Source organism: Azolla caroliniana, unplaced genomic scaffold, assembly GCF_043228905.1.
Source record: "Azolla caroliniana isolate FFs.n. ecotype wild unplaced genomic scaffold, voAzoCaro1.0.p SCAF_12, whole genome shotgun sequence".
Taxonomy (NCBI): Eukaryota; Viridiplantae; Streptophyta; class Polypodiopsida; order Salviniales; family Salviniaceae; genus Azolla; species Azolla caroliniana.
This window is the reverse complement of record NW_028230447.1, coordinates 5,257,500-5,275,923: the sequence shown is the minus strand read 5'-3', so window position 1 is coordinate 5,275,923 and position 18,424 is coordinate 5,257,500. Positions and strand designations below refer to the sequence as shown.

The 18,424-nt window shown below is 40.4% G+C and overlaps 2 protein-coding genes across 2 annotated transcripts; both read right to left on the bottom strand.

Annotated features, from left to right (window-relative positions):
• Positions 1 to 4,040: 4,040 nt before the first annotated feature.
• On the bottom strand, positions 4,041 to 8,299 carry LOC147856928 (pectinesterase 3-like). Its single transcript, XM_087328751.1, has 2 exons — positions 7,005 to 8,299; positions 4,041 to 4,875 (listed from the first exon to the last, which is right to left on the bottom strand). The coding sequence occupies exons 1-2, from the start codon at positions 8,224 to 8,226 to the stop codon at positions 4,187 to 4,189; spliced, it is 1,911 nt and encodes a 636-aa protein (XP_087184877.1). The 5' UTR covers positions 8,227 to 8,299; the 3' UTR covers positions 4,041 to 4,186.
• Positions 8,300 to 10,454: 2,155 nt separating this feature from the next.
• Positions 10,455 to 18,349, bottom strand: LOC147856927 (heme oxygenase 1, chloroplastic-like). Its single transcript, XM_087328754.1, has 4 exons — positions 17,902 to 18,349; positions 11,270 to 11,493; positions 11,063 to 11,170; positions 10,455 to 10,848 (listed from the first exon to the last, which is right to left on the bottom strand). Exons 1-4 carry the CDS (start codon positions 18,347 to 18,349, stop codon positions 10,756 to 10,758), a joined length of 873 nt encoding a protein of 290 aa, XP_087184880.1. The 3' UTR covers positions 10,455 to 10,755.
• Between the last annotated feature and the right edge of the window lie 75 nt (positions 18,350 to 18,424).

Genomic DNA, 18,424 nt, shown 5'->3' with positions numbered 1-18,424 from the left:
GGTGCTTTTGCCTAGCGAAGATCCTTCAACAATTCGAGGTAAGAAAATTTGTTAGATAGAGTTACCTTAGTTGTTTGTTGTAATGTAGTTAGAATTGAAAAAGTTCCAATTATTATGATTGATAAGGCTAAGGAACCTGCTTGTATTGTTGGAAATTCGTGGCCATTACCTTATGTAACGCAAAGAAATTCGTGCATTGATATCCCTTGCTTTGATAAGTGGTTTGATCAAGTGTTTGTACCTTTTGTTCATTCTCGAACTAATCGCAAAGTGCTTTTAGTCCTTGATAATGCACCTGGTCATGTTGAAGCATTTGAGCATGATGCTATCAAAGTGATTTTTTCCCCTGCAAATGTCACATCTTGGAAGCAACCAATGGATATGGGAATCATTGTAGCTTTGAAAAAGAGGTACAAATATCGTTTGATAAGAGAAATTTTGGCATATCATGATAGTCCATATTATGTTAATATTCTTTTGGAAGATGTTGCTAAATGTATGAGAAGAGGCTTTATTGGTTTAGCTTTTGGAAAGTCGGCATATTTGCTAGATGTCATGAATCTCATTGTTATTGCTTGGAATGAGATCAAGCAGGAGACAATTTTTAATTGTTATAAAAAGGAAGATATTATTCCATCATTTCGTGTTAATGATGTTGATTCAGAAGTCAGTGAAATGGAAGATCAATGCATTGATGATCTTGTTGCTTTGTTATGTAATTGCAATTTGCTTGAAAATGCACATGTAGAAGAAATTCGAGATGAGATCATGGAATGTGTAAATGCATATTCAAATGAATAAGAAAAACTTAATCAAAATCTCCTTGAAGAGATTGACGAAATTATAACACAAGCTTCCAACCCCAATGAACCACTTGCATATGATGAAAACAATTCAGATTCTGAGTCTGTTGAGATTCAAGACATACATGGATGCTTAAAGGAAGATGTGATTATTCCTAAACTCTTGAAACATATTGTTGATAGTGAACTCATGCTCAATTCAATCACAACAACAACTTATTTGAGTTTTGAAAAAGCAAAGCAAGTACAATCAGCTTTATCAAGTGCTTGTCGAATTATTCAAGAAACAAATTTTATCATTGTTTCTAAGCGTATAGCTAAAAGTAGGCAAATGAACTTATATGATTTTGGCATGAAGTAGAGAAATACTTACAAATCATATTTTTGTTGATCATTTTATTGTTTTCTAAATGTTTGGAACAAATATAAATTTGGTTTGATCGTACACTTAAGTGGACACGCACTTCACCGAATGTCTATTGTATACAAAAAATTAGAAAACTATATTAACAAGAATAATAAGAACCAACAGTTACAAAGAAGAAGAGAAGGTGCTTATGTAGTCACCTTCTCTCTATATTCTCTCACTATAACCACCTCTTGGGAAAGAGGTGAAGACTTAATTACCTACTAATTATGTGTCATAGGACTAATTTCTATGACACATGAGTTATGATACAAAGTAGTGGGGTGTTCACACACTTGGCTATTCCTAAGATGGGTTTCATCAAAATCGACTCCTTGTTCTTGTGTAAAACCCGTTGCCGCAATGCGAGCTTTGTATTTTGGAAGAGCACTATCAAATGTGTAACATTGTACTTATACACCCATTTACATGGTAGTGCTTTCCTCGTTTGGGCAAAGGCACAAAATCCCAAATTCCATTCTTATGGATACTATCCAACTCATTTTGCATTGCTTGTTTCCACATAGTTGGAGCATGGACAGATAAAAAGGGCTTCATGGTAACATGAAGACTCACCAACATCTGTTAGCATTGCATAATCAACGAATCTTTGGTGGTTTGGAAACACACATAGATCTCCTTAATGATTCCTAAATTTGAATACCATCAGGTTGTGCATGGAAAACATCATTCTCAACATAGTCTTGTTGAACATCATCATTTTGCACATCATTGTGTTGAGCATCATGATTTTGAGGATCATCATGTTGACCAACAATAGTGTTACATGGCTAAGCACATGTAAAAGCATCTACATCAATGGAGTTTTCTCTTTTTCATTAACAAAAGGTACAATATCCTTAAATACAACCTTTCTAACTTATATACCTCCTTTATTGACTTTTTATGCATCTTATCCACAAGCTATATCCAAGTTGCCCATCGATTCCATAACCATGGAAAATACATTTTCTACATTTATAGTCAAATTCCATAACGAAGACAATGAAGAGGAGTTCCATACTACTAGCAACCCATATTATATATTTGTTGATTTCTTGTAGCTTGGAAACTCCCCCTTCTTTTTGCTTGTTCCAATTCATGTCAAATCTGTGAATCAACTTACTTTTGGATGGAATGGTGCCCTCTAATTATGTTGTTCTCTGCTTGTCAACAAACCTGCAATTAAGAGCATCAATTGAAGATTACTGAATAATGCCAAATTCCAATTTGTGTAAAGAGTGATTTAATGGTGGTTCTCAACAAGCCAAACGTATGTGATAGTTTTCCCAAAGGATATTCACACCATCTTTTCCTCATTGATTCTCGTGTTGATCGAAGTCAATTATTCAAAGAGACTCTTGATCTTCAAGGTGTAGTTGTTGATAAACATACCAAGACTTTTGATTTACATCATATCATTCATCTCTTGATGGAGTTGAATCTTGTAGCATGTGTGTTGGTAGAGAACATGTAGTACAAGTTGTTCCACACATCCTTCAATGTTTCAAGTGGCATCTTACATGTAGCCAACAATGTGTGTGTGTGTGTGTGTGTGTTTGCACATGTTGTTAGACAATACATGACAAGGGTTGCCACTCGCATTCTAACCCAAGTAATGGATTTTATGTTGTATCTTTCTTGTCATGCATATCTTTGTAGAATATCATCGTTTGCCACGCAATGGGTTCATCTTGTACTTCAAAGATGCAAAGTTATAGATAATATTAGAATCATGGGTGTGCGTGTGCAGGCATGTGTTGATTGAGCATGATATCTCAATAGTTTTGAGTAAAGTTTACATTGCTTATCCTCACTAACCAAAAAACCATCCTTGCAACGAAAGTTCATCAAATCACGGAAAAAGCAAGCCCCTTGTGTTTGATAATCATACATTTTAATCTAGAATTGTGCTATTGTACACGTGGCAACTCTTCAACATCCAAATCTTATTATGTTTGCTGACAACTCTAGTGAGAAAGAAGTTTAGTGAAGAGTATACTTCTTGTAACGTTGAGAATAACGTAGTTTGAATGTTGTGAGTCTTTATGTTAAATATTTATTACTAATCAATAGACCAAACTAAAGTAAAAGAAATGTGTATAGATTGGATAGAAGAACCCATTCCTCTGGACCACCCCAAGCTATGATCAAGACATAACCAACCTACCATCGACGACCTATACCGACGGATATTAAGATGACTAGTCCCTTCGAATCGGTAACATGATCATCACAAAGAAAGCGTACCCTGCACTACTAGTGTCTCAAGACTTCAGCCATCAAACGTAATGTGCTTTGTGAAAGTAGCTACGCCTCATATTTACATTTCTTTCTACCCCCTTCAATAGATGTGCTTTTCTAAAAGAATCTTCATGCATTGGTTGTCAAAGTTCATGAATATGCATGCACCTATAGTTCCTTTTATCCAATCACATGAATCCCTTTCTAACATTAGGGAGCATACCCTTCACTTACTAGTGACTATACGTTGTGTCCATAACATTTTCATTCAAATCTTGTGATATTGTTGAGAACTCTTGCTAACCTTACGTTTAGTGAAGAAAGTCATACGATTATAGCTTCAAATATGAAGATTTTTTGATAGTTTAAACCCACAAAGGAGATCACAATTTCCTGATTAGTTTCCACACAACCAAATCCGAAATCGTGAGTTCTAAGGTGATAAGGAAGATGGGAGGACATGAGCACAAAAGCCCCTAACCAGATGACATCCACTACTACTTGATAATGAGAATTGCATCTTGGCCACCCGCCATCAATAGAGAAGATAACATTCAACATACCATAGGTTTGACAATGTGCACTAGTGGTAAAAAAGCACATGTAGGCATTTAAGAGGCTCACTCTAGGAACAAACTACATGGAACTATAAAGAGTGAGGAATTAGAGTGGCTTATACATGGAATGGAATAGTTGGACTTGCTGTCTTATTATTTATATACATTTGCAGGATTCATAGGGAGTCTTGATACTGAACATTAGCATTAGGGAGCCAAGAGGAGCCGGAGATGAATGTGTCCACGGTAAACTCTTCGGCCTCTTGTTCCGTAAGAGCCGAGTGGACGCCTGGCCACTTGACACGAAGGGAGGTGTCGGCGCCAGCTCCAGAATTCTGATACTCCCCGTATTTTACGAGGGCGGGGGAGGGATCGGCGCTCACATCCCATGGGGTCCATCCCGCAGAATTGATGAGCCCACCAATGATAGATTGCATGAAGACTGTACAAGCATAGGGTCTCCACGGGCGGCCGAGGTAGCTGACAATGCTGGACTGGAGATCCGTGTCCCCCTTGACCTCACACTTCTGGAAGCTGTAGCCCGTGGGCTCCTTCAACTCCAGACGGCCATGTGCTGTCAATGTGTTGAATTGATTGGGTAGCGGTTGCCGTACGATGATCTGGCAGTTCTGGAAGACTGCGGCCGCATCGCCGAAGATGAAATCAATGGTGCCATAGATGGTGCACCCGGTGTAGAACTGGCGGAGAGCCGATGAGTAGAGCGTGTCTTGGTAGCCTTCGAAGCTACAAGTGACGAAGATGCCGAAATCGGCCATTGCCTTGAGCGCCACCGCCTGGTAGCCGCTCGGGCCCGCCGTGTTCCGGAAGGTGATTCCACGAGCCATGAAATGGGCACCTTTTATAACTGTAAAAGGACAAGGAGAAGGAACCATCCTCCATTACATCCTTATAAGGCATCATTATTGTTGTTGTCAATGGTGGTGTTTATATAATTGTTGTTATGACTAGTATTGTGGTTATAGCCTATACTAATATTACCTTATAGGAATTTTTCCAAGGATCAAGAACCACCTAGGATGAAACTTTTGTATACATTTATGAGGTACGATCGATCTTATAACAACTTTCACATTGGCCGGATTGTCACATACGTAGTGTCTCTCCTAATGAAACTTGTGCCTACATTTTTGAGATAAGGTCCATCTTATAACAACTTTCATATTGGCAGCATTGCGACATACACCGTGTTGTCTCCCTCAATGAAACTTCTATCTACATTTATGAGAGATGATTAATCTTATAACAACTTTATTATTGGTAGCATTGCCAGATGGAAAGTAGGAGTGAAGGATGCTATGTCCCTATCGTCTTCCTTTACTAATGTATTTCAAGAGTTGGAACTTTAATCAAAAGAACTCCTTAGAGATGTCATGGAAGGCTATTTTGTTTCATCACAAATTAATATGGGCATAAATGTTTTAAGATATGGTGGTCCCCAAAAGCTTGCATAATTTAGTGTAGTTATGAATATCAGTACGCTGAAAGCATTGTTTCTTTGAATTGATTGGAATGTGTACGTAAACCTGGTGTTCTCATGTCATGACCGGTTCAAACTTGTTTACCTTGTTTGTGAAAAGCACCACCAACTTGTAACCTTGTGGTTTCATCACTAGAAAAAAAAGGAATAACCAAGATTCTTCAGTAAACATGAAATAAACCAAACTCTTTCGGTGCCGACAAATCATTTTTCGTAGCGTATATATTGGCCTCTTGTGTAGGATATATACATGTACATTGATATATTATATACTTGTTGTAAGTTGTAACTAACATTCTTTCGAAAAGACAATGGTTTCCACGTGGAGGTCACTGGTAAGAAGTGAAGATTATTGGTAAAAGCATACTAAGTAATTTTAAAACATATATAATACCGAAGGGAAATCCTTTAAAAAGATTGTATACTAAATCATCTACATAGAGCATACCTACTTACATACCTGACCATAGCGAAATAATATATTAAAGTTGTTACAAATCTTTTTCTATGTATTGTCCTTTTCTTATGAACTTTTTCATTTGATTGATTTGTTCCCTATACCATGACTTCTATCCTTGATCGATTCATCCCCATCTTACAAATTTCTTGTACGTGTCTTAATTCATGTCATACATTAGCATTTCACTTGTTAATCCTTAGGACATGCATGTTAAGTAAATCACTTACAGATGGAAATAGGAGGTAGGAGCCTATAGGTGAAGACCAAACTAGAGACCGAATGCAGTGTTGATTACATAGTGCAATGCACCCTAAACAACTTGCCCTTAGATGGGACCTCGGTCGGGGAGGCTAGTGATTAGTTAGACTACTTGATGATAAGTTAGAACAACATTTGTGCTTGCTTAACCATTTGCATAGAAATTATTTTCTCCCAAAAACTATTTCAAATGAAACCAGCACCCATAAGACCCCATCATTGTAATCTCCAGCGTTGGAATATGTACATGTCGAGATGTTTTAGACATTTCCTTATCAATTATACAATCTATTTTCGATCGCAAAGTATTTCATGACCTTCACCGCCAAGAGAAACGAAATTGGGATACACGAAAGAAAAAAAACTCCATCATCCTAATCCAAGGAACCGAATATATTTCGTTCCACGTCCGGAATTCCCAGATGTTTTTTCGAATGTGGGGGAATGACCCCCGATTCCCCACTCCCCACTTAGGGGTCGTTTTGGTCCCCCTCGTGCAATCTCTACATGCCTAGCCAACCGAGTCGCAACATGAGGAATTAGCTAGCTAGCTACATATGCATTGTTCTCGCGCGCACGTTGAGTTAAGTGTGTTATAGTAATACACTCCTGGTGCCCAAATGTGAGCCGTGGTATAAACGACATGTTATGATGAAGTTTTTCTACATGTTTCCTCATGTAGCTAGGTGTCAGGCCTCCCTCCAAACTATGTACCTTGGGGATCCTAGTGTATACAAACTTACAAACTGAAACAAACAAACAAACAAACAAAACATACCCACGGTGGAAGTGAGGGAGGTTGCAATGCCTTGGACATTGCTCTTGCTCCCGGTGATGACGGTAGCGCCCGGGCCGTCGCCCACCATCGTGATCCCGGACATGGCCTTCGTGATCTCGATGTACTCCTCGTAGACCCCCTTCTTGATGTACACAATATATCCGGCCGGCCGATTCGGAGCCCACGCGTCAAGGGCCGCCCGGATCGTGCTGAAATTCCCGGTCCCGTCCTTGGCAACCACCACGGCATCCGCCGCCACCGCGGCCGCTCCTCCGTCTAACCGCCGCCTGTCCGCCGCCGTTAGCCACTCCGGATACTCATCCATATCCCGCCTCCGCTCCGCCGCCGCCGCCAGAAGCTGCCTCCGCCGCCTCACGTGAAGATTCCCTCCCGCTATCTTCTTCCACGACGACAGATCGCTCCCCAGGCCTGCGATGAAATCCACTATCCCCAACGCGATCCGCACTGTCACTGTCACGTTCGCCTGCGCTTCCTGCAGCGACGCCATCGCCATCGCCATCGCCATCGCCGCCGCAGCACTCGAATTCCTGGCGCCGGCCTCCAGCTCGTCCTCGCACGCCAGCTGGTGCCCCAGCACGCCGCTCAGCTGCACCTTCATCTCCCGCAGGCTCGCCGCCGCCCCGGAGCGGAGGGTGATGGCGTGGAGGATCGAGAGCGTGGTGTTGAGGAGGTCATCGCAGAGGGCGGTGAGCTCGACGCAGTCGTGGACGGCGGATTGAGCGAGAGGCGGGGAGGAGATGGAGGCGGAGGCGGAGGAGAGGAGGGAGGCGGCTCGTCTGACGGAGGCGATGGCGAAGGTGAGGCTGAGGGAGGCGAGGTGGAGGGGAGTGGAGGGAGGATCGGAGGAGGAGGAGGAGGAGGAGAGGAGCAAGATGCAGGCGGAAGGGAAAGAAGTGGCGTTGCAAGCGGCTTCGATGACTGCAGAGGATTCAGAATGGGAAGCTGCTGCAGTTTGAGAGGAAGAGGAGGAGGAGATGGAGGAGATGGAGCGGAAGTGGAGGAAGAGGAAGGTAGAGAGGGCGAGGAGGAGGAGGAAGGAGGCGAGAAGGGCGGCTAGGATGCAGGATCGGCGGGAGCGCGTGGCGCGGGAGGAGAGATCATCGGCTATGTCCGCCTGCTGCTTCTGCAGTCTCGCGTAGGCGGAGGCGGAGCGATGGAAAGATGGGCGGCGGGACGGCGGCGTAGCGCTCTGCAGCTCCATGCGCCGCCACTCTCTCTCTCTCTCTCTCTCTCTCTCACTAGCACTTTCTCTCTCTACATTTTCAATTCATATTGGCTTCCTATAAAAAAAACACACACACATAATGGAACCTCTTCCTCTTCTTCTTCTTCTTCTTCTTCGTCTTCTTTCTTCTTCTTCTTCTTCTTCTTCTTCTTCTATTGCTAGTAGTTGTAGTAGCTGTAGTCAATTGTATGTACATAATAGAAGAAGAAGTGGCTAGTTGCCTAGTCTGACTCTCCTCCCCCGGACGATCGAACAAGCCGATACAACGTAAATGCTCGTTTCACATGTATGTTGTATGCTTGAGTGTGTGTGTTTGTCCTCCAAACATAAATGCTCTTTTCCCATGTATGTTGCATGCTTGAGTGTGTGTGTGTGTGTGTGTGTGTGTGTTTGTCCTCCAAACATAAATGCTCATTTCACATATATGTTGCATGCTTGAGTGTGTGTGTGTGTGTGTGTGTCTCCTCCGTAGGTAGGCCTTCGTTCTTCCTCTCTAGAGACGTCATTGGCACAAACACTCCGCCCTTCGTCTCAATCTCACCACTGTTGTGCATACCGGAATTCCTTGTCGGCAAGAGTGCTAGGGGGTGCAACACAGATGTCCATCGTTGCGCATCATGCTTGTTTGTGAAAAGGACGTATGTAGACCTTTTTTTATGCAATGAGCAAGTTGGCATTGACAACAAACTTTTCCTTCCTTCTAAGATAAAAGTGAGGCGATAAAGAGGCATACGTTCGATAAAGGCATTGTCAAAGTTCTTGTCAGGGTATACAAAAACCAGACACCAAAAGCTTTTATAACCGATATAATATTGTAGGAAGGGCATGGGCACCTATATCTAATTATTCAAACTGAAATTACAAAGCCCATTTTCTTGAAGTGGATTGTTAATGGTTAGTTGTTTGGGGATAGAATTTGCAAAGCCCATATTCTTGTAGTAGATTCTTCATGGTTTCGAACTAAAACATGTGACGATAAAGGATAAAGGCTTTTTGTAACGAATGTAAGATCATACGAATGTTCAAGTCCATACATTTCTATAGTCTCTTGCATGATGTGTAAAGCCAATGCTTACACTTTGTCGAGAGAACGTATCCTAATGTGGAGAAATTTTTTTAGCGCACCATAGTACACATGGCACATACTAGAAATGTATGCAAGTAATAATTGACAACCTATAAATATGTTCCTTTCGAGGCTAACATCATGCAAGCTTTTGATCCAATCTCAAAGCCCAAATCTAGCAAATTGTCAATTACAAGACAATGTCGAATGTCCCATCTGAAAATTTCTTCATCTCTTTTCCATATTTCAGTGTCGAATGATTGCAATTGAGAATGTTTAATGCAAAGTGTTGAACTTCACAGATACGGGGATGGAGACAAGTTTAAATGATAGGATAAGAGAGAGAATGCTAGTAATGACAATATTAAACAAGGTTGAAGGTGATGAGAAATATAATATGAAATAGACCCTCATCAAATCCCACTCCACTATTTCTTCCATATTAGACTCCCTTTTTCTTCCTTTAGTTCTTTCAAGCACGAAACCTATTTCAAGGTGTTATCTATTCGATCAAGTCGCTTGATAGAGTTAGGTTGTGTAACTAAGTTCTTAGTTACCTAAACACTTGAGAAACTACAACACAAAGTTAAGCCTATAATTAAGGCTCTTTTTGGCCAAAGCCTTTAGTACACATCCCATTTTTTAATTGAGGACATGTAATGAACACAACTCTACTCTTTTCATCTCATCATACTAATCTATAGGTCCAAAGACTACAAAAAGCCCAATGCTTTATATCTCTCCCCCTTTTCACATTTAATAGAGATATCATATAACTTGCTTCCTTTCTTATGTTGTGCCCCCTTCAAGGCTCCTCCTACATCCAACTTAGAGTAGTTAGCATTGTTATCTTCTAGTTCGTTGATGTCCCTATGGTGCATTGTTGAAATAAATGTGGTCAACACTTTACCTATGATTTGGTCTTTGAATTCAGTACCTTGGAAAGTGATGCAACTTGAATGATTTTTCTACCAAATGATGCAACTCAAAGTAGAAAATGATTTATTTGCACTACTCAAATCCTCATCATCTCTTTTCTACCATAAGAGTAATTATCTTGACAAAAAAGTAAGATATTAGGGCTTATTAAAATCCATCAGCTCCATTGTTCCTTATATCACTTCATACACAACATAACTATCCTGAAGGCATTAATGATCATTATTGGCAATATTTACATACATGTTAATTATGGTACTAGATTGCCACACTCTACTCTTTGGTAGAGCATGTTGAGAATATTATGTGAATCTTTTAAGGGAATTTCGTAGTCTAGTCCGACCAACAAAGAACAAATTCACGGTAAATACAAAGCATAGCAATAGATTGCCTGTAAATACAAACAAATATTTAGGCCACATTCTGAATAGGGTCAAAAAGTTCTAACCCAAGGTTTTAGCTTTCCTTCCATCCACCATAATCATCATACAGCAATTGTCTTATAGCACTATCAATCGTAACAGTTTCCCAGAGTTCTTAAACGATTTTTCCGTCTCCTGAAGACAATGATTCTTTTGTTCCCGCGTCCAGTCCTGAACTCAAAAAAAGGGGGTTACGTTATTCAAATAACACTCCGGCACCACATATATATCTATATCTATATATAGATATATAGATAGATATATGTATGTACGTATATATATATATATATAGATAGATAGATATATGTATGTATGTATGTATGTATGTATGTATGTATGTGTATACAATGTGATAACAGAAATCGCAACCAGGTTTCGAGATCACCTCTGCTACTTTATTTAGTTTAGCTTTTACGCCCGTGAGAAATTCCTTGATGTCCCCATCCCATTTATAAAACTCTAGTTCTGCTCCATTCAGAATCTTTTCGCAAACCTATTGCAAAATAACAGAAGTTGTTGAGGTAGTATGTACATGAACGGACAGATAGACAGACAGACTATCACCAAATTCCTCCTATATATCAGAAACTACCTGCTTCCCAATCATTCGGCCACCTGCTGAATGCGCAAAATAGACATTATAAAAGTGACATATGAAAGCCGGAGGATCGTTCTCCGCCAACTCTCTCAGGTAAGCAGAATAGCTTAGACCGGGCTCACTGGGCTCAGGAATCTCATGGCCTTGACTTTTCAGCCAGTCAAGATCTTTATTAAGTGCTGCAACCCTCTCCAGACCAGTATTTCTGAATTCTGCATCTGAAAAGATGCACCATAGTAAAAATATATAGAAAAATATATGCAATACAATAACCTAATAATATAGTCATTTCACACAAATTTATTACTCTATCCATTTCCTGCACCATGTGTCCTATGAAAAATGCAAAGAGAAGCCAATTGCAGTTGTTCACAATGTCTCATTGTCCTGCAGCATCAACTTCTGGGTATCTTATCTATGGTAAATAATGTCAGACTGAGGAAAAAAATTGGAATTTATGGCAATCATGATTTTTATATTTACCACTGTTGTGCACGAACACCTGTTCTGATCCCTCCAATGGTTGCTAATAATGTACTAATTTACCAAGATTATTCAGGTAAGGTAACGGCTACTCAAGGAGAAACCTATCTCATTTCCTAAAATTTCCCATCTGACTATATGCTCATAATGGTTCTCTCCTTGTCATCTCCACTTGGTATATGCTCGATTCTAGGGACATTGCCTTCACAACTAACTACCTGTAGCACTATGTATGCTCCATTCCGGAGGGATTGCATTAAAAACATTATCCCTACCACTATGTGTTTTCCATTCTAGAGACATTGCCTTCACAATTATCTGTACCATTATGTATACATTAGCACATTTGTGCTAAGTCTAGACACATTGCCTTCACAAGTACCTGTAGCACTATCTATACATTAGTTGAGTACATGGGCAGAGTCTGAGAGATTCTCTTCTTTGATCATATAATCACTCTCAATAATAGATTCTTTTGATATTAATAGAGGAATGTATCTGATGGTTACCAACTAGAAAGATCATTGTTGTAGGGCATGGTAATTTTATAGCATTAAGTAATGCTTATATTTGTACAGAATAAGAATAAGTGGGTGATATAATGTTATCTTTTAGTTCCACATAATTGTTGTCATATTTCTGGTTACGTTTATATTTCCTAATAGGAAGTCTTATTAGATCATGGGTTCCCATAAAATTTTCCATGGAAAGAGCCACATGTCACACTACGTTGTCCTCGTCTTCCTCTGCACTCAGCCACCAACCCATCTCTATCCATCCAACTCTCCCTGCTATTTATATGCCCAAACCCTCAGCCTACTCTCTGCACAAGGGTTGACTGATGGTGTTATTGACCTAACCTGCCACCCACTCATCAGTGCAAATACGAGGGCATAACCATAATGTATCCCGTGGTAGTTTGTACGTAGTATCCCACACACAAGGATTAAAAGTAATCCTCCCTTCTTTACACTCTCGATTAACCCTCACGTTTTTATCCTCGTGTGTGGAATACTACAGTGCAAACTACCAAAGGATAAATTATGGTTATGCTCGTAACAATTACCGTGGATTTTTAAGACACCTAGATCTTTTATGTTTAATTCAATATGGATAACGTAAATTCGCCAATATTTGTAATCATGATGAGTCTCAAAGTCCAATTTCAGCATTCTAATAGATGCTACTTTATCTTTTGTTCCAACATGGTAGTAGGTTCAGTATCTTGCACGCACTTTCCCTCGTACTCAACCTCTCCCCAATATAACTTGCAAAGATTGTTGGACCTAGTTTTGTGATGAGCTTGTTTTGCAAGAGATTGCATCAATCTCTTAGGATGGCAAGGAGATTTTTGAGTCGGCCTATTGCTTTATGAGCATTATGAGCCATGTACATCCATGTACTTGGGTCTTTGTAAGAATCCATCCTAAGAGATGCTCATGGAATTCTCGTTATACTCAGCTATATGGAAAGACGATGTATGGATGCGATCGACATCCTTTGTATACAGAGTTACCATAGAACTTGACATAATACCTTGATTCTTTCATCATGTTGGAGAGGCGTGGAGTATCAAAAGTGCTCGATGTTGAGGCCTCTGATGTAGAAACAGTTCATCACCTATGAGTACCATGATCCTCCACCTTTTCAACTGTCATCATTTCTTGAATTTTACATGCCATTCTTGAGGTGGCATCGTTCATGTTGATGACGTTCACTATCTAGAACAATGTTTCTACCATAATGGGGGAATCAGCTTAGATGATTTCTTGCAAGATGGAGGCGTTGCTACATAAAACCATTACCGCATAGTGACAAGTGGATGTTCTATTTGCATCCACACATGGGCAAGGAAGCCTGAAGGCCCATATGGTTGCATTGCAAATGAGAGCACAGGTTATTGTGGTGTCCGATAACCATCCTTTCATTAGGTTCCGAGCAGTATGCTTGGTAGCATAGATTCTAAGAAGAGCAAGTTTGCAAATCCTTGAGTTAGTCAATTTTGACAGCTTGGGTCATTGAGAAGCACCTAATGTTGGTTATAAATGTGAGTCCTAGAAAGGGTATGAGATTCACTACTTTGAACAATCCATCCTACTAGGGTGAAGGCAATTTGTCGGAGAGTGGTGCAAACATGGAATTTTACAGCCTCAGATTTTCATGTGTTCACAATGATGCTTTATTGTCCATAAGATGATGTTGTAGGCATGCATGAGATGTCAGAGACCACGGTAATGTCATCAGCATAAAGAAAAATGTTTAAACCGGGTGGGGAAGTGCATGCATCCTTCATGCTGATAGTGATTTTGATGACCACTGATAAACCCTTGAACATCTAACTGCTCACAACACTAAAAATGTTTGATTGCAAAGAAACTCTCTAGTGAGCTTGGCACTATATCAAAGGCCTTGCAAAAGTTCACAAGTTTGCTATAAAATTTTACATTGTGCGTTAAAATGGTCTACCAAGAGACATAGCGTAAGAAACATAAGACAATGCCAGAGGCACCTATCTCTTCAGCCCCAGCACGTGTGTTGAGTTCCACATCAAGCACAACTCCATAGAGTTTGCAGAGCATGAGCAATCACAATAGTCTGATAGTTTCCTACTTGGAGGGGTGTCTAAAGATTTACAGATTGACATAGTCATGTGCATGGTCCATGAATTGCAGAGGCCATCTACCAATCCCTATCGAACAGGTGTTTTGCGTATATGTGGACCCCTCATAGTTGTATGGGCCCTTTTCCACTTTGCATGAAGTGAAGAAGGTACAAGTAATGGTTCCAAAAATGCCACAGCTGCAGATCCCCAATTCAGATTGACAATCGGGGTTCTCTGATATATCATCGAGTAGTTATTGAGTCTTTGCTCATGACAAGGTGGCCAAAATCCCAGTATTATGCTTCCTCATAGATGCGTCTTTTGGCGCGTGAGAGTCCTCATTTGTTTGAGGATTGCTTGTTTAATTTTCCCAAGGCTTACTTGTACATTATTTGCATTTCTCGATGTACAAACAATTTTGGGAATCCGAGCAAATGATAACATGATGGAGGTATGGGTTACAAAAACACCCTCAAGTTACAGACTTCTCAGGAACATGCCTACAATTGTAGTTACAAAGAGAATGCCAAGAGATGTATCCACAAGTTTGTACAAAGGTAAATCTTGGAGAAAAAACAAGGTAATCTGCAAGCACATTAGATGCCATAAAAGGCATGCCTACAAGGAAGCATGGTACTAGTATTTATACCACCTTATTATCAAAGATTAAGGAGTCCCCCTCTTTATCCAGAGAACTATTGCACTACTGTGATTGACCGCACACTCGCCAAACTCTATGAAGTGCTTGAAAGGAAGATCAAAACTTAGCGGTGCAGTAACAAAGATACGATTCCTGAGAAAAATACAATTCAGGTTCCCCTTCTCTACCACCCATGACCTCTTAAAATTATATCCCTTGGTAGAACAAACAAAAGCACGGAAGAAAAGGTTTGTAGTGAAATTTCTATAAGGTCTCTGATGCAGTAGTCTTCTACTGCAACTCCATGCACTCAGAATTGCCTCTGACATGGCGTGTGTGATATATGCATTATATGAGCAATTTGAAATTTAAATTCAAAATATCAATAATATAGATAGTATATGATTTTTGCAAGTTTAAAATAATAGTTCGAATGACTTAAGTTAATAAAAACATCATATTTGAATTTGATACTACCACCTTTGAAATTTGGGTTTCAGCCTTCCAGCCTTCTCTTTTATAAGCTCCTTCTCCCTCTCTCTCTCTCTCTCTCTCTCTCTCTCTAAGATCTCATGCTCCCTCTATTGGAGTATATCATAACTTCCATGTCTTAGGGCATAGAAAAACATGTCTCAAGTCCTAAACACTATACCATTCTTTCCCACTCACCATACACCCTGGTGTTTCCTTCAACTTGATTGTGTGGCTCTAGTGCTCATTCTCATTTCCAGTTACCATCCCCATTGTTGTTCCATGGTAACTATTGTTGTCTTGGTCGACAGACACAAAGGGTTGAATGACTTACTTATCGAGTCGTCCTATCAATGGGATTGTGGTTGGAGATTGGAGTCAGCCGACTCTGCCCTATGATTGTTTAAACACAAGTAAACATAACACATACATTGATTTACCATATACTATTATGATCGACTATTACTATATGTATTCTGAGTAAGAGAATTCTGAATGGTAGAGACACAGAATATACTCTAACTAACAAAATTATATTAAAAACTATAGCAATACAAATCGATGATGTTACAATGCTCTCGGTCCCTTTTTATAGACAACCTGAGAGACTTTACCAAGATAATACAACTGCCATTCGGCAAGAACCTACAGTTACACCTAACTGTCCTATTTTCCTATTTGGCGATAATAATAATTATTCGACTATTCTGTTTTACACTTGTCTTGCTACAACTACGACTTCAATTCCTATTTCGACTATCATTTACTAGTTCGTCGACCTACAGACTTTGACTACCTTAGTCGGTCGATCCGACCGGCTAACAACTATGGAATAGATATATCAAGTAACCTTGTCTATATTCTTTTCTGCATTGATTACATAATAAAGGTGTCTGCATCGCATGCAGGTTTTACACCATCATCAAGAGACCCTAGATCGTTTGTGCACACATATGTTAATGCCTCACAGTGAACCTATGAAAACTTAAGGCTATGATCTTACACACCCACGCTGACTCACCAACAAGTAGAGGCATCACAAGGTGTATGACGGACTAGCATGCCATAATCTAAGAATTCCACTTCTCCCACCACAAGTCCAACCCACAAACTTTCTCCAAGTTTTAGGTTAGCTTTGCCGCAGAGCTCTAATGTTTACTCCTTGTTTCATGAAAATCAATTGAAGAAGTTGGGTAACAGAACCCCAGAAGTTGCTTCTTCCACTTTTGTGGACTTTTGTAAACCTCCAAAAAATTACATGAGAAAAAACGAATCTTACATCCTCAACAGAGGAAAACTAGCCATTTCTTCTTTAAACAAAACCCAATCAAGTGAGGGAATAAACCTAAAGAGTGAACCACACAAGGGAAAATGTAAGTGCCAATCAAAAACAATTCTGTACTTCAGGATCAATTTTCCACAGGCAAGTCCTAAAAGGAGCGACAAACATATTGCTTCTCCACTTAACATGCACTCTAGTACATATCTTTCTCAAAGTAGACTCCAAGATATTTCTGAAATTAATAACTTTCTCTCTGTAGTATCTAAAAGGCTTTTGAGGATGAAATGATATCTTTTTTATTATTATTTGAGGCGCTGAGTCCATTGGAACGTCATGAAGTACCATCACAATGTGTAAGACATGCTAATTTGCCATACGTATTTGCACTAGTATAGGTGCACATTAGTAACAGAGTTCAGAGGGATAACTAAATGTCAAAGTCCAAGGTCTAGGAGAACAAGCTTCACCCATGCATTACCTCTATAAGAGGGGCCTTAGCCACCCCACTAGCTAGCATTGGTTGGGTGGAGAAACCATCCTGCTGAAATCAAGATTCTAGCATAAAGAGTTGCGCATAAGGTTTTTGAAGCATCCAAGGAAATGGCAGCAACATGACAGGGAGGAGAATTATGGTACTCACAGGTGACCCAGTGGTTGACCACCAACCATGTGCGAGCCGCCTGACCTACATCTGAATGTGTTTGGGCTACTCTGCCATCACCGCACGAGATCACCAGTCGTCTCATATGTGGAAGTTATTCACGTCAATCTTATAAAATTGTCCACAGGAATCATTACCAATGGTAAAGTAACCTCATACTTCAATATCAATAGCAAATTATCTCTAGAAAACCTAAAATATTGAAGTTTTTTCATCATGGATAGCTCAAGCTACTCATATTTGTAATCATGGTTTCTTCCATAGGCCAATTCTAGGCTCTAGGAGACTTGGATATGTATTTCTTATGCACCCCTCTCTCTGTAAGGATTCCTTTTAACAACACGGACCTATCCTTTATTGAAAGAATTAACTGATGCAAATGTAATTTGCACTAAGAATTAAATTTTAGGTTTAAAAATTGAAGGCTTAAATGCCTTAAAGGAGAGAGAGAGAGAGAGAGAAGAAGGGAAGCATCATGAACACTTACAGCTGGGATGAGGGGCTTCATGGACAATGTTCTCTAGTGTTTCATACACAGCTCTACTATCGACCAGAAACTTGATGTAGCCCTGGATAGAGGGCTCCCATTTGGGAAGCGGGACATCACTCGCCTCTTTCTCTCCCTCCGACGACTGGTCTTTCCGATGAAGCTTCATGGCCACGAACCGCATCTCCTCCACGAACCCTTTGTCTTCGCCGGGGTAGAAGGCCTTGCGCTTCTCCACAGTTGCCGCTGAGCGAACCACAACGAGGCCCCTGCCTCTCTTACTGTTGAAGATAGAGGAGGTGGGGCCATGGCGACCTCGGCGGTGGGAGAAGAGGAGGACATGGTTTCGAGGAGGGCAGGGGGGATGAAGAGCAGGGAGGAGGAGAGTATGATGTGCGGTGCCTCCTGAGAGCAGGGTTTGATTGAAGGAGCAGGAAGAGGAGGCCATGGCTTGGCTTGTGATGGAAGAAGAAGAAAGAAGAAGAAGAGAAAGCAGCCAGTGCCACGGAGACGTAGAAGTTCA

Excerpts from the sequence above, each read along its gene's own strand:
- LOC147856928 (XM_087328751.1), bottom strand. The coding sequence starts at position 8,226 with ATGGAGCTGCAGAGCGCTACGCCGCCGTCCCGCCGCCCATCTTTCCAT. Across the intron at positions 4,876-7,004 it reads CTCCCTCACTTCCACCGTGG|TTATAAAAGGTGCCCATTTC; the intron begins GTATGTTTTGTT and ends GTCCTTTTACAG.
- LOC147856927 (XM_087328754.1), bottom strand. The coding sequence starts at position 18,349 with ATGGCCTCCTCTTCCTGCTCCTTCAATCAAACCCTGCTCTCAGGAGGC. Across the intron at positions 11,494-17,901 it reads TGAAGCCCCTCATCCCAGCT|ATGCAGAATTCAGAAATACT; the intron begins GTAAGTGTTCAT and ends GCATCTTTTCAG. Across the intron at positions 10,849-11,062 it reads AACTAAATAAAGTAGCAGAG|GACTGGACGCGGGAACAAAA; the intron begins GTGATCTCGAAA and ends TTTTGAGTTCAG.